Here is a 14,870-nt window from a genome sequence, read left to right as displayed (position 1 = left end):
TATATCTCCTGTTTTCACTTCCTCCTCCTCCTTCTGCTAAATAATCCTGTGCCAATACTCCTCCACTATAGGCACCACTTCCTTCTCACTGTTTGCCTTCCTGCCATCCATCTTCAGCTTCACCCCCCTGTTGCCAGCCCACCCAAGTTCCTCTTTAATCGTCTCCACACTTCCTTTTCTCTTTCTCTCCTTGGCATGTTATTAAGGATCCTTGCCTGCTCTCTCTCCCATTTCTCAATCTTACCTCTAATGATTGCCTGAGCTGCTTTCTTTGCATCTATATACACGTCCCAAGCCTCTGCCCATTCTACTTCATACCTTCCTCCAGATCTTTTTGCCAGTCTAGCTAGGTTCCTTTGTTTCCTATTTTCTCTTTTCCTGTCTCCTAATGCCTTAGCTACCTCCTCATCCCACCATCCTTTCAGTCTAGTTTTCCCTACCTTAATCTTCTTTACACCCACAAACTGTTTGTTTACATCGAGGCTTTTCAACGGGATCACATTAATCTTACTTCAAAGATTGAATTACTGTCTTATACTGTGTCTCTCCTCTAAATACATAAAAGCAAAGTAGTTCTTCCACAGCTGGCTGTCCAGCAGCATGACATCATGCATGACTGACAGTGTGGTGTACTCAGTGGTGTACTGTATGTATTCAGTACTTGGTACTGAATACATCTGGTGTTCAGATGTGGCCATTCGCTCTGGTGACCATTAGATGGCATTGGCATTTATTGATAAGATAACTAGTGTTAGTGTTTGAAACTAACATTATTGATATGGTTAAACAGTTTAAGGAGAATCAAAAACACATCAATCCTAAATGGTTTAAGATGAAGAGGAATAATTTTACTTTTCAAAAAGGGGGTAGAGGTTCTGGAACCAATAACTACTGAGATAATCATTGAGGTAGAGGAGGCAGAGGATGGGTTCACTATGGCACTGAATAAATTACCCGATGACACTGGTTCTCATTTTCAATCCTCAGCCATAAGTAATTACTTGGTTAACACCCCTATGAGTTTTCAAGGGGAAAAAATTCAACATTATCTTCAAATTTGGGAGGAATTATTCAGTGATCCTTGGGTAACTAACACTGTTCAGGACAAGTACTTGTTTTCTTTTCATGATTTTTCATCACTATGCCATATCCCCCCCACCCCATTGCATTTCTCTCAGGACAAACAGGCTATTGATGCAGCCATGAATATATATATTCAGGAGCATATTGTTGAGAGAGCTACTTTTGTTTCATCAGGGTTTTGTTCCAATATCTTCCCTAGGTTAAAAAAGGATGGCAATGTCTGGAGTATACTTAATTTGAAATATTTGAATGAATATGTGGAATATTATCATTTTAAGATGGAAACACTTACCGTTGGTTACACATAATTGCTTCTTTGCATCTACTGACTTGAAACATGCTTATTTTTCTGTTCCCATTTGCAGGAAGGATCGATCATGGCTAAAATTTACATAGAATGGTTTATTATGGCAGTTTACTTGTTTTCTTCAGGTTTTTTCCTCATCCCCTCAATTTTTCACTAAGTTGTTGAAGGTCACTTTTTTCACATTTTCTGGCTTTAGGTATCTTAACATCTATTTACATTGATGATTGCCTTGTGTTAGCTGACTCTAAAGGGAAATTAATTGATGATGTCAAATATATTGCATCAACATTAGATCAATTAGGTTTCACAATTAATTTGGAGAAATCAAAATTTCAGCCGTTATGAAATTTAATTCTTGGGTTTTGTGTTGAACTCTAAAGACATGACCATTAAACTCACACAAGGTAAGGCAGATAAGATCAGGAAGCTGGGTTTACAATTATTATGTATGGATGAAATCAGAATTAAAGATTTTGCTGTTTTTATTGGCAATGTCGTTGCTGCAGGAGACTCTGTACACTGGGCTCCTTTAAAATATAAATATTTGGAAGTGTTAAGGAATGAAGCTCTTAAGCAAAGCTGTGGTGATTATGATGCCTTACTATATTTGGATAAGAGGGCAAAATGTCCCGTAAACTGGTCAATAACTAATATTCATTCTTGTATCAGATCGTTACATACACCTGGCCTAGACTTAGTTATCACTACAGATGCCTCAATGTCTGGGGGGTTTGTGCCAGTGACAACATTACTGGTGGCCACTGGGCTGACTATGAGAAAGATCATATAGATATTTTGGAATTAAAGGCTGTTCTTTTTGGTCTAAAGACTCTCTTCCATGATGTCACACATTAACACACTCGCATAAAATCAGATAATACTACAGTTATTGCAAGCATTAACAATTGTGGAAGCATTAAGCAACACTTGTTGGATGTGAGTGAAAAAGTTTTTTGAGTGGACTCATGAGAGAAACATAGAATTGTCAGCTGAGTATAATCCTTGGTTCTCTGAACATTACCACTGATTTAGCCTCCCATGAGAGAGATTTCAACAAAGAATTGGGACTTATGCCTACAATTTTCAATGACATTTGCAGAATTTATTGAGAACCAACTACTGATCTTTTTGCTTCTCGCATTAATTCTCAATTACCACTTTTCTATTCTTGGAAACCTGATCTTGAAGCATTAGGTACTGATGTTTTTCAATCAATTGGAATAATAATTCTTTTCTATATGTTTTTCCTCCCTTTACAGTCATAAAAGACATAATTTAAAAACTAAGGGAAGAAATGGCATCAATTTTAGCCATACTACCACTATGGACAACTCAACCATGATTTGTAGAGGCCCTTCACCTTCTGTGGGATGCACCTCGATTTCTTCCTTGCAAGTGCCTGTATCTGCCTCAGGATCCACAACATCCAATCAGGAAACTGCAGTTGGCAGTATGGCCTCTGTCATCTGTATTGGCCTCTGTCATGCATGATGTCACACTGCTGGGCAGCCAGTTGTGGAAGAATTATGAGATCATTGTAACTTACCTTATTAAGTATGCAATGATTGGAGTTCTTCCTAAGCTGTGCTGCCCAGCTTTACATAGTCATGTGTGCCCACCCATCCCATTTAATTAATGTCCCTTGGTCGATGGGATGCAGATTGTATATATATCGTGTTGGTATGTCTAAGGTTACATTTTTGTATGGGTACAACATGCTGCTCTGCTGGTTGGACTACTCCACATGTCTGAGAAGAATGTTCATTGGTTGTTCTTTATTCATCTGTATGATCTAATTCAATATTATATTTTGAATGGTTGTTTTATTGATGATATCCGCCAAAACAATTGCTCATCCCCAACCTCGGATGAAATCTGAATACTGGTAACACCAGTGTCAGTCACGTACGACCATGCAAAACTGGGCAGCACAGCTTAGGAAGAACTCTGATCATCGCACACTTACCAAAGTAAGTTACGATGATCTCATAATTATTTACAGAAACTATAAGTTAATAATGAATGGCAGCTTTTGATATGTCCTTTAATATTTGAAATCAAGTAACTTTGTTCTAAAACTAAATCATGGTACCAAAACCGAAAAATTTTGTTCGAAAACCAAATTATTTGAAAAGGGAGGTGCTCAGTAACCAAGGCTCTACTGTATTTATCCCTGGAGAGTTACTGGCAGTAGTCCCTGCTGTACTAGGTAGGATTAGCTCCCTTTGAGAGCTTGACAGGCTGCTGTGCTAGATAATTGTGCTGGTCTTATCAACTCCATTACTGCATCCTGTGTGTTTCATGTTTTGTTGGCTGTCTCGAGAGAGGTTCTTTGACCATCTGGGGGTATGGTAGCAGCTGTTGTATACTTGTCTCATTAGTATTTAGTGGTGTTAAATGCAACTGGTATTCAGATCTCATGGCTGGGAACTCTGAAGCCAGAAGACTTCATAATTCTGTGCATCTGTAGCTGTCTGTAGCCCTCCAGAGGATTGCATATAGACCACTCACATGTAGGAGGACATAATATTCTATTGGGCGTGGGTTTTGACTGTTACATGGAAAGTTGTCCACAGAATATTATAAACCTGTGTCTTGTCCTAGTTGTGCCCCCCTAGCATGTGGTTTGCAATTCTTTCTCAGCACGTAGGGGGTTTATTTGATGTTTGTTATATTCCCTTCTTGGTTGTTGGGTCAAACCGAGTGATGATCTCAGAAGTTTGATAGCTGTGGGTGACCAGTAATTGCCTGGATTCATTATTTTTATGCCTGCAATAGACTAGAAGGAGCTAGCCTAATGGCAGCTGTGAAGAGAGCTGAATCCTGGGTCATAACACAATAACAATTTTTCAAAATAAACTGGATGCTCCCCTAAAGGTGATTAATTATGATGATTACTAGTTGTTTTTACTGATTGATTATTATGATTACTAGTTGTTTTTACAAGTGTTTTGTGAAAATAACTTCTATCAAATCATAGTTAAAGACTGCAAACTTAAGTTCCAGTAAATGTATCAGTCAGTTCACAAAAAATCACCAACAGACATTTTTTCCTAAAGGCTATGAGGAAAAATATGATGCAAAATTGTAAATGTAGCTAATGTAAAACGTGATATCAGTAAGAAAGGAAACGCACTTGTTCATATTTATTTGTATATGTATTCTGGCAAATACCAAACCAAAGAAATAAACAGAACACTTTATTAGGGCATAAAAAGCTAGATCCTGGCTTGTATAACCCAATTTACAGGTATGCATACTTAGGCACTTGTTGGTAGATAGGAGTACCCATCTTTCACTCACATGATTGTAATGGAAAAAAATCAAAATCAGCTTTGCTGAAACTTGAATGTATATGTACCTGTTTGGAGTAAAAAAAGTCATTTGTAGCAACAACATCTTTATCTACAGATATCAGATCAGTACTATTTGTCAAAGCTTTATGGCAGTGTAAAAACATGGTACTATTATTCAATCTCTTTTGAGTCGATGTTGTTCTAAGGAAGAAAACCACTTTTCACCTGTAGGCTAGCTCTTGTGACTGGTAGCATCATGAACAGTTTCACCATCTTAGTCACTTCTGAAAACATGCTAATCCCGGCTGGAGAGGCTTTCATGATATCACAACTACACAAACACATAACTTTTTTAAGAAATGCAACTCAGGTATTTTCTTAGCATCCTTTACAAGTTCTGGAAACTTAGTGAATTGTCTGTCTAACCTTCTATCAGAATCATACATCAGACATTAGTTGTGGAATATAAAACAGCCAAATGACTGCAGAAAACCTCCAGCCCACCAGACAGCAGGTTGAGCAGTGGCTAAACATATTCCTGTGATGTTTGAGTATAAAGCCCATTTATATTTAGTAAATACATAATCTGTACCAAAAAATTGTCAATCATGGTAATGTCACATACTGCTGGATGATAATACAAATAGGAAATATAAAGCTATCCATACTAGAATTTTAGGGATGGGAGAGTGAGAAATACTTCTGCCCCGATCCAGGCTGAAACCTGATGGGGGTTAAAACCCTTACTGCCCTGGCTGTTCTATTCTAAATTTGTGTGCTTGGAGCTGTTTTAGTAAGAATAAAGAAGAAACATGTGGAAGCTATATTGATTGAAAATCTCCTAAAATGGAGATTTTGGTAAGGGAAAAATAGGTCAAAAATATACTTCACTTTGGCAGTTACACAGAAAGAACTGAATAAGTTAAGTGAAAGATACACAGCCCAGATAAATTTACTACCATTATGGTAATCCATAAGCTGCAGGTGTCAAATATAAATAATGGCAGCTTGGTGCTACATATACTGCAGGTATCATATATGTATAGATGTTCTGGCCTTGGCAAGTGTAATTTTAACTGACTATGGGAAATTCACACAACATATCACCAAAAGTTTCAGTGTGTTGGTAGCCACAGTTATCCCTACACATGCAGTTTTAGATTTTTCCTCATGTGATTCATTGACTTGGATTTCTTATGAGAGACCACTTTGAGAAAGTGTCATCGAGTGAGAACTAGCTTTTACTCTACTTGGTCATGGAAGTTCTGTTAGTGGAGAAGAAAGTGAAGACAGCTGTTTTGAATAATTAGTACTTTATGATATAATGGCAAATTGACCCTGATGTATTGTAATCTTCCTCTAGTGGCATTCTTGAACATATTCATAATGCCCATGGTGTCAGAAACACTGAAGACACTGAAAATAAAGACTTTCACATCTAGTGAATGAATAGTGATAAAAAAAGCTTCACAGTGATATTCATTATTGTAGTTTATTCATAAACAAATGCACATGCCTTACTAGGTGGAAGGGAGAGAAGGAAAGGATGGAAGGAAAAAAAGGATGAAAAGATGGGAAGAATGAAAGAGAGATAAGGAAGTTGCATTAAGGAAATAAGAACACATTGATTAAAATGAAAATTGACTTGGAAGCTATCCCCATACCCCACACTGAAGCAGTCATATAAACACAGCACATCCTCATGCTGAAAGTCACAGATACACCTCTGAATCTAGATTTTTTTTTTTTTTTTTTTCATTTTGAAGACAAAAGATGTACTCTGATCTGTTATTACCTACTGCCATTTAGTTAAACATGATAAAGATGTGGAGAGGTGCATAACTGATGAATGAAAATATTTATTTTGGGGAAAATGTCAAGTCCCTCATGTGTGGGGAGAGACATGCACAAAATCCATGCATCTTAGGGGTTCAATGACACTCGAATCTGTCAGATGGTAGAAAATTCATAATATTCAAAAGCAGCGAATGAGAATGAGCCAAAATGTTGTCTACATAAATGTAACAATCCACTTTTATTTGAAAATCATGAGAGAGAAAGTAGGAAGGAATAGGATTTCATGTCATGATATTTAACTGACGTCACGGCGGTTCCAATGAGATGTCCTGCTACCTATCCATCGTCAATCAGTTCGCTGTCTACCTCCACGCAGTCCACTTCAACTCTGCTCGCGCTCCGCTTGGTGTGCCTCCTCCCTTTCAGTCCTATTTGGACTGTGGATGAAAGTGACTTCGATGTTCTACGGGTTTCTCTTATACTGCAATATGTTTTTATACAATACAGTTTGGCGCAGAGGCTGGCTTCCTGCCGCCCTATCATGATAACAAATAGCGCCTGCCTGATCCCCTCTGTCTCTTTAGTGAGCAGTGTGATGTCTGGCCTGGGATCCGCTTACCACACACCCCGGTGTTCTGGTTCTTCGTCGTCGGGTGGGAAAAAGCGTAGCAGTGGGGAATTGGACGGTTTAGTTTCGTCGGGGAAAAGGAGCCGGTCGTCAATGGAGGTTTCTGCCCCTCGCCAGCTGTGTGCTTCCCCGCCCTCACCTGTTGCCATGTTGCCACGTCGGCCGAGTTCCCGTCTGTGTCTGGGGAGAATGCAGCCATGGACCGACTCTCTACCCTCCTTTCTGGCCTTATTGACAGACTGGACAAAGTTCCTGCGCAACTTGTGGAGTCGCCGGTTACTGGTCCCTCTCTCTTCCTCTGAGGAAGAGGAGGGACAGATTCAGGCCAGTCAGCCAGACCCTCTTGATGACTTAGACCAGCTTGCCCCTGATGAGACGGTGGATGAGGACTTCACGAAGGTGTTGTAAGATTTCTCTGGCAACTTCTATGGTGAGGAGGAGAAGGGTGAGCCTCTGTCGGCTCGCTTGGCCACCATCCTCAACTCCAGCCTTCGTTGTCGTCCACAGGCAGACAATGTGAAGTCAACCTGTGTGTCGATCAAGCTACTGAGTAACGTCCCGAACCTGTTGGTGCCTGTGACCAACCCTGCCATAACTAAGGCCATGAGTTTGCATGGGAGGCTTGTAAACGGTAAGCTCTTCCAGACTAATGGCCTGCTGTCTAAGGCCTTAAACCCTATTGCAGTTTGTGTAAATGATATTGGGGAAAAGAAAGGTAAGAGTTTGCACTGCTACTTAGATGGACTTAACTGTTGTCTGCGTCTTCTCACTTCCGCAGTAAATTATATTAATCAACTGAGAAAAGATACTGCCCGGATCCATGTGCGGGATTTGGCAATGGTAGATTTATGTAAATGGGAGTGTGAAGTGGGACAAGATGAATTGTTCCCCTTCGATGTGGCTAAAAAATGTGAGGAGATCCACAGGGCAGGGCGGCTGGGTCGGCTGGCGTTTCGCCCTTCTAAGGTATCTGGCAGGCGGTTTACTCCCTCTTCCCGCCCGACACACCGGTCTTTCCAGGCTTCCCACCAGTACCAGCGCCACTCCCAGTCCCGGCCTCTTTTAGGCCAGCGTCCCCCTCAGGGGAGGAGGATGTTTGGCCCAAGACCCCAGCAGTGAGCTCACCGGTGAGTTCATGGTTACCTCGCTTAATTAATACTCCTAGTAACTTTAGAGGAGGGAAAAATTTTCTATGCTAAGCACCTGTGGGGGTTGCTCTCTCAAGATTCATGGGTTTATAATGTGGTGAGGGGGAAATTTATAGAATTTGTTTCCATACCCTTTCAAGCCATGCCTCCACGTCCTCTAACTCTATCTCACACTGATGCTCAAGCCCTGGATGATGCCTTGTGTTGGTTCCTTACCCACTCTATAGTGGACCCTTGTGTTCCTGGGGCACATGGCTTCTTTTCTAATGTTTTTCCCATCATTAAGCCTACTGGGCCAGCAAGGATTATTTTAAATTTGAAGGACCTTAATGTTCATATTCCTTATTTTCACTTTAAGATGGACACACTGAGAGATGTGTTACCGCTCATCTTCCCTAATTGCTTTTTTGCTATAGTGGACTTCAAGGATGCATATTTCTCCATTTATGTTCAGCCTGAGGATAGGAAGTGGCTCCAGTTTCTGTGGAAGAGCCGTCCTTTTAGATTTACTTGCCTCCCTCAAGGGTTATCATCTGCTCCTTGCACTTTTACTAAGTTAATGAAGCCTGTTCTTTCCCACTTACGGTCCCTTGGAATAGTTGTTTCATGTTATTTAGATAACTGTCTTTTTATTGCCCCTTCTCCAGATATTTTGCAGGCTCAGGTAGGCTATGCCTTACATTTCTTGGATTCTCTGGGTCTCACTATTAATGTGCAGAAGTCAGTTTTGGAACCTACACAGAGAGTTATTTTCCTTGGCGTGGTTCTTGACTCTGTTACCATGACTGTCACTTTGTCATCCTCCAGGAAGGAGCGCATCAAAGAACAAGGCTTACTCCTCCTCAAAGATGATATAACTTTACTTAATTTGTCTTCTTTTATTGGTTTAGCGGTGGCTGCTGGCCCTGCAGTGGAGCTAGCTCCTCTCCGTTACAGGTACCTGGAAATCCTACGTAACAGAGGTCTTTCTCAGTCTTGTGGAAATTACCATTCCCGTATCTCTTTGATACTCATGCCTGGACTTTAGTTACTTGGTGGGTAACTAATGTCGATTCTCAGGTGAGGTCGATTCACCCTTCTCCCCCAGACTGTGAGCTGTTCACGGATGCCTGCCTGACTGGTTGGGGTGCTTCGATGGGGGCTGTTAAAACTGGAGGTCACTGGGCCCATGTGCAGCTGGATCACATTAATTCTCTGGAGTTGAAAGGTATTCTCTTGGGCTTACAGTCCCTATGTAAGGATCGGACAGGCTCTCATATCCGGCTCCACTCCAACAATGCCACAGCTGTTGCCTGTATTAATCGTTGTGGTAGCATGAGACCTACACTTCAGGCGCTTACTGAGCAGATTTTTGAATGGGCAGCATCTCGGGGTATTTCCTTGTCTGCAGCGCATGTGCAGGGTGTCTCCAATGTGATAGCTGACATGGAATCTAGAGTCAGCAAAATGGATAGTGAATGGATGCTACAGCTTTGTCAGCGATTTTATACTCCTGAGATAGATCTTTTTGCCACCCGCATTAATGCTCAATTACCTGCTTTTGTCTCTTGGAAACCTGACCCATCTGTTATGGACATTAATGCCTTCACCCTGGACTGGGGTGGTAAAAGTTTACATGCTTTTCCACCTTTCAGTGTGGATTTCAGGGCTGCGAAAACTGCAGGACGATGGTGCGACAGTTTTGATGATTCTCCCTCTATGGCCGACACAAGTGTGGTTCCCGACAGCCCTTCAGTTATTGGTAGCCACACCAGTTTTACTACCACTCTGCCCTCTTGTTCTCCCTCAGCAGCCAACTCTCACACACCCCCGAGCTAACAAGATGGTCTTGACAGCGATGCTGCTTTCTGGACAGCCTTCACATGTCACGGCATTTCATCAGAAGTTGCCCAATTTTTCCTTCACTCAATGAGAGCAAGCACTAAGGCACAACATAGGCACAACATAGACAAAATAGCAACCACAAATGGTTGCTATTTTGTCTCGGCAGGACGACTGATCCTTTTAGAGTATATTTTATCAGAATTTAACTGGGAACCAGGCCGTGGGTACAGCACTATGAACACCATCCAGTCTGCCATCTCTGCCATTGCCACAATTGCTGACCGACCTGCGGGCCAGCATCCTTTGGTTTCTTGGTTTATGAAGGCAGTTTTTCTACAGCGACCATCTTTTTCTCGTACACATGTGACTTGGGACCCTCAACTGGTTTTAGATTATATCTGTAGTCTTGGCTTCACTGAGGCTTTGTCACTCCTTCACTTATCCAGAAAATTGGTCATTCTTATGCTCTTGTTGTCAGGCCAGCGTAGCCAAACCTAGCATTTGCTAGATATTCGCAACTTAAGTCTTTCTGAGTCTCAGGCTGTGTTTGGGATTGGTGATCTCTTGAAAACTTCTCGTCCAGGGGTCCATCTCTCAGGGTTAGTATTTGAAGCATATCCACATGACAGTCGATTGTGTATTGTGCACACTATAAAACATTATCTTCATAGAACTAAGCCCATCCGAGGCGAGCTTACTGGCTTTTTCTTGACTACACGTCCCCCAGTACGGTTGGCTTCTCGGGACACTTTGCGTCGTTGGGTGAGAGATGTGATGGGAGCAGCTGACATTGACCTTACGGTGTTTTCTCCCCATTCTACTAGGTCAGCATCATCCAGCAAGGCGGCCCTAGTGTTGCCTTTGTCAACGATTATCTCCACTATTGGTTGGGCGAGGGAGTCTACATTTACACGCCACTGCCACAAGCCTCTCACTCAACATGGACAGTTTGCGAGGGCCGTTTTACCCTAGGGTGTCTGGCTTAATTCCAGGCTTGGGGTGACTTATGGGGATCCTTGGGCTCCCTTCTGGTTTAGGGATGAATTACCTATAACGGTGGAACTGTTCCACTATTATAGTTTTTTTAATTATTGGGGTTCTTTTCTTACCCCTGTGGGTCTTTTTGGTACTATTAAATATAAAATTTTGTGTTTGTAATTTCAACATACTCGTATGTTGTGCTTTACAGGTGTGTTCCTTTTGTATTGCATATTATGGATATCCTCTGACATAAACTATTATGCTACACCGGATTATAGTCCTTGTCTTATGTATTGCGTTTGTCTGCTGTCATACAGTGTTGTCTGTTGCTGTTGTGCTTTGTCTGTTGTGACTTACTGTTGGGATTTTGAAATACAGTTTGCTTTCCTATTCTTCTTGTGTGTTTTGTCTCCATAGTTCCATTTCTAGCTCTTTCTACTCTCTGAGTGCTCTTTTTAGATTTGAGGAACCTCTCTAAAGCTCTCATTGGAACCGCCGTGACATCAGTTAAATATTGTGACATGAAATTGTAAGATTAAACGAGTACTTACCAAGTATGAAGTTTGATCGCAATTTCACGAACATTTAACGACGTCACGGTGGTAAACAATGCCCTCCCTCCCAGCCCTTTCTGGTCATGCTCACTTCGGGGTCTCAGCCCCTGCAGTTCTTTCTGGCTACTTCCTCAAACCTACTCTCTCAATGGACTGACGATGGATAGGTAGCAGGACATCTCATTGTATACCACCATGACATCGTTAAATGTTCGTGAAATTGCGATCAAACTTCATACTTGGTAAGTACTCGTTTAATCTTACAATCATCTCAGATAACTCAGTTTCACTGAGAAATAGGTGAGGCTTAAAGGAATTGAGATTATGTTTCATGGATTGAAAAATTAGATCTATGAACATCAATAATGTTAAAAATAATATAAAGAAAGCTGGAGGAAGCATCAGACATCACAAGTCATCACCTAATGGCCAAGCCATGGGACAAATGTGGGCTTCTGATACAAACTGAGGCTGCTTTCCCTTTAAGCCATTTTTCAAGATAATTCTGATTTTATGATTGTGTAGGTGTTTTACAGTTACATGCACTTTAGTGTGAATAGAAGAATAAGGCTTGAGAATGCAGACTAACTATATGTAATGAGGGAGGAAAAGAAATGGACAGGTAAGAAACAGGGAGTGTCTGCATTAGGCTTACAGTGCTCCCTCACTTCCTCTTATGTACCTCCCTGGGATTATTTAACCATTGCAGCAGATGTATACAAACTTTATTCATAACAACTTATCTACACCACAAAGCCAGCTAAATCTGAGCAACGTGGGCCTCGACAACGCTGGAGATTACGAAGAAGGTTATGAAGCTTCTTATGAAGACTTGGAGGAAGGGAGGCAACAGTATTATTCAATTGCCAAGGATCCCTGGTCAAGTCGTAAGCTTCCTCAAAATCTTCATCATCAGCCCATTGACAGAAAAGGCGATCTTCATGAGGGCTCAGCTGGCGCAAGCAAGCATAGGTGTTGTTCCAAGAGTCCTCACATTTGCAAGCAAAGTCTGGATTGCAGCCACTGACACCTGATGAAAGGTTCTCACAGCCTGGATGCTTCACTGCACCCTCTCCATTGTGTTCCACTAGGACTGTTCGTCGCAACTGCTTGGGGTCATGTCTGCCCACCTCCCTGACCTCATTCTGAGTTTGGTCATAATTGGCCACTGAGTGGGTAAGGATAGGTTTTAGGGAAGTACCATCCATATATTTGGGGATAGGCAGACTAGCTAAGTCTAGGAGTGTTGGGGCTAAATCAACATTGGTTGTAGGGTAGGAAAGGAGATGGCCTTTAGGAATATCAGGGCCACGCATTATGAGAGGCACCCGTATATCTGTTTCATAAGGTTCTCGCTTATCTAATGGCTGAGAGAACTGGCCAAGGTGATAGCCATTGTCAGAAGTGAAGATGACAAAGGTGTTGTCCAGACGATTGAGAGCTTCCAGTTTCTCCACCACATCCTTCACCATGTCATCTACTGTTAGAAGAGTGCGTAGTCGAGCTTGGAACACTCTATCTATTTTCACCACTACTTCATCTGGTAAGATTTGCTTTCCTTGTCGCAGTAGCCAGTGCTTTTCTTTGCTCACCTTCACATTAAAATTGGGGGTTCGAGGTGCCTTGATAGAAGAGAAATTGGTAGCATACTTTGGTTCTGGGATGAAGGGAGCATGGGGAGCTGGAGGTGCCAGTACCATAAGAAAGGGATGAGTTGAAAGCTGAGCCAGAAAATCCAGTGCATACTGCCAGATGACTTTAGTGAGGTAGTCATGATCTGGGTGAGAACCATGGGTTTCCTTTGACCCATTCACAGAAAGGGAGTAATTATAGTACCGTGAGTTGCCCTCCAGCCCAAGCCACCAATCCCAACCAGGGGGCACATGACTGAGCCCCCCGGCTGCAGCATGTCCATACTGGTTGAGATACTTGCCAGCATAGAGTGTTTGGTAGCCAGCATAGTGCAGGTGGGCAGCAAATGTCTTCTTTTCTGGACCATCCTGAAAGACCATGAAATACATTATAGCACTCATCTTTTCAAAATGTATAATTTCTGTACAAAAAAAAAGAAATATCAATTTCAATATCAATTTCTTGTACTACACAATTAAAGAGAAAAGTTTCACACTTGGTGCACTATGCTGGGTGCCAAGCTATACCAAGAGCAACTATGAGCAATCCAGTGATCAATGGCAGTTACTGAGTATGTATGTGTGTGTGTTCTTACCTAATTGCATTTTTACTGGACTGACTGAAGCTCATAATGTCCTGTCCTTTTAAGTTAATTTGACATATTAATCTTTAAAGCTATATAAATGCTGCATTGGCTGATTGCTTTGTCAGAAAAAACTATATTTCCTTATCTTTTTTTTTTTTTGTGCAATTCCTTACTATATCCTCTCAGTGTTGATTGTTGTGGTACCACAAAATCTATGATATCAATCTTTTTTATTTTCCTTCTATGCATCTATACATCATAATCATGTCACTTCGATTTTGCCACTCCTCTAGAGTTGGAAGCTTCATGAAGTATGTCAAGCCTCTCTTCATAGCTAAGATCTTTCAAGTGTGTGTGTGTGTGTGTGTGTGTGTATTTACCTAGTTGTATTGTACAGGGCATGAGCCAAAGCTGATTTTATCCTGTCTCCATAACCATATTTAAACAGTTTCTCTTTAAACATGTGTACACTGTTTGCCACAACCACCTCTTCCTTCAAATCATTCCAGATTTTAATAGTTCTATACAGGAAGCTGCATTTTTTTTTATGTTGCTTGAATATCCACTCTTCTTTATTTTCTTCCCATGCACCCTCCTCTGTCTCTCTCCCTCCTCCATCTGTGGTACCAAGTCATTTCTGTCTATTCTTTTTATATTGTTTACTAATTTGTACATTGTTATTGGGTCTCTTCTTTCTCTTCTCTCTTATAGTGTTGGTAAACCCATCTCTTCAAGTCTTTCTTCATAGCTTAAGTCTTTCGATTCTGGTACCATCTTCATTGCTATCCTCTGTATTCTTTACAGTTTCTGTATATCTTTTTTCTATATGAAGCCCAAACTACTGCTGCATATTCCAATTTAGGATGTATCATGCTTGTTATAATTTTCTTAATTTCTTTATCTAAATAGTTAAATGCTATATTAATGTTTGTTTACAAGCTGTATGTAGAGCCGAATACCCCGTTTATGTGTCTTTCAGGTGATAGTGTGTCCTGAATCAGCCAGCTTGTGCAGCCAGAACGGATATTGTTGTT

General features: G+C 41.2%; 1 protein-coding gene across 7 annotated transcripts in view; it reads right to left on the bottom strand.

Moving 5' to 3' along the window:
* Nucleotides 1–4,577: 4,577 nt before the first annotated feature.
* Nucleotides 4,578–14,870, bottom strand: part of LOC135103713 (N-acetylglucosamine-6-sulfatase-like) — a 150,928-nt gene continuing 140,635 nt past the window's right edge. For all 7 annotated transcript variants that reach the window (XM_064010330.1, XM_064010333.1, XM_064010332.1 and 4 more), the window contains one exon: nucleotides 4,578–13,618. In XM_064010330.1, the coding sequence (XP_063866400.1) occupies nucleotides 12,362–13,618 (1,257 nt within the window). In that variant the 3' untranslated portion in view covers nucleotides 4,578–12,361. The remainder of the gene's footprint in view (nucleotides 13,619–14,870) is intronic.

The sequence above is a fragment of the Scylla paramamosain genome, chromosome 9 (genome assembly GCF_035594125.1).
Source record: "Scylla paramamosain isolate STU-SP2022 chromosome 9, ASM3559412v1, whole genome shotgun sequence".
Lineage (NCBI taxonomy): Eukaryota > Metazoa > Arthropoda > Malacostraca > Decapoda > Portunidae > Scylla > Scylla paramamosain.
This window is presented reverse-complemented; position numbering and strand designations above follow the sequence as displayed.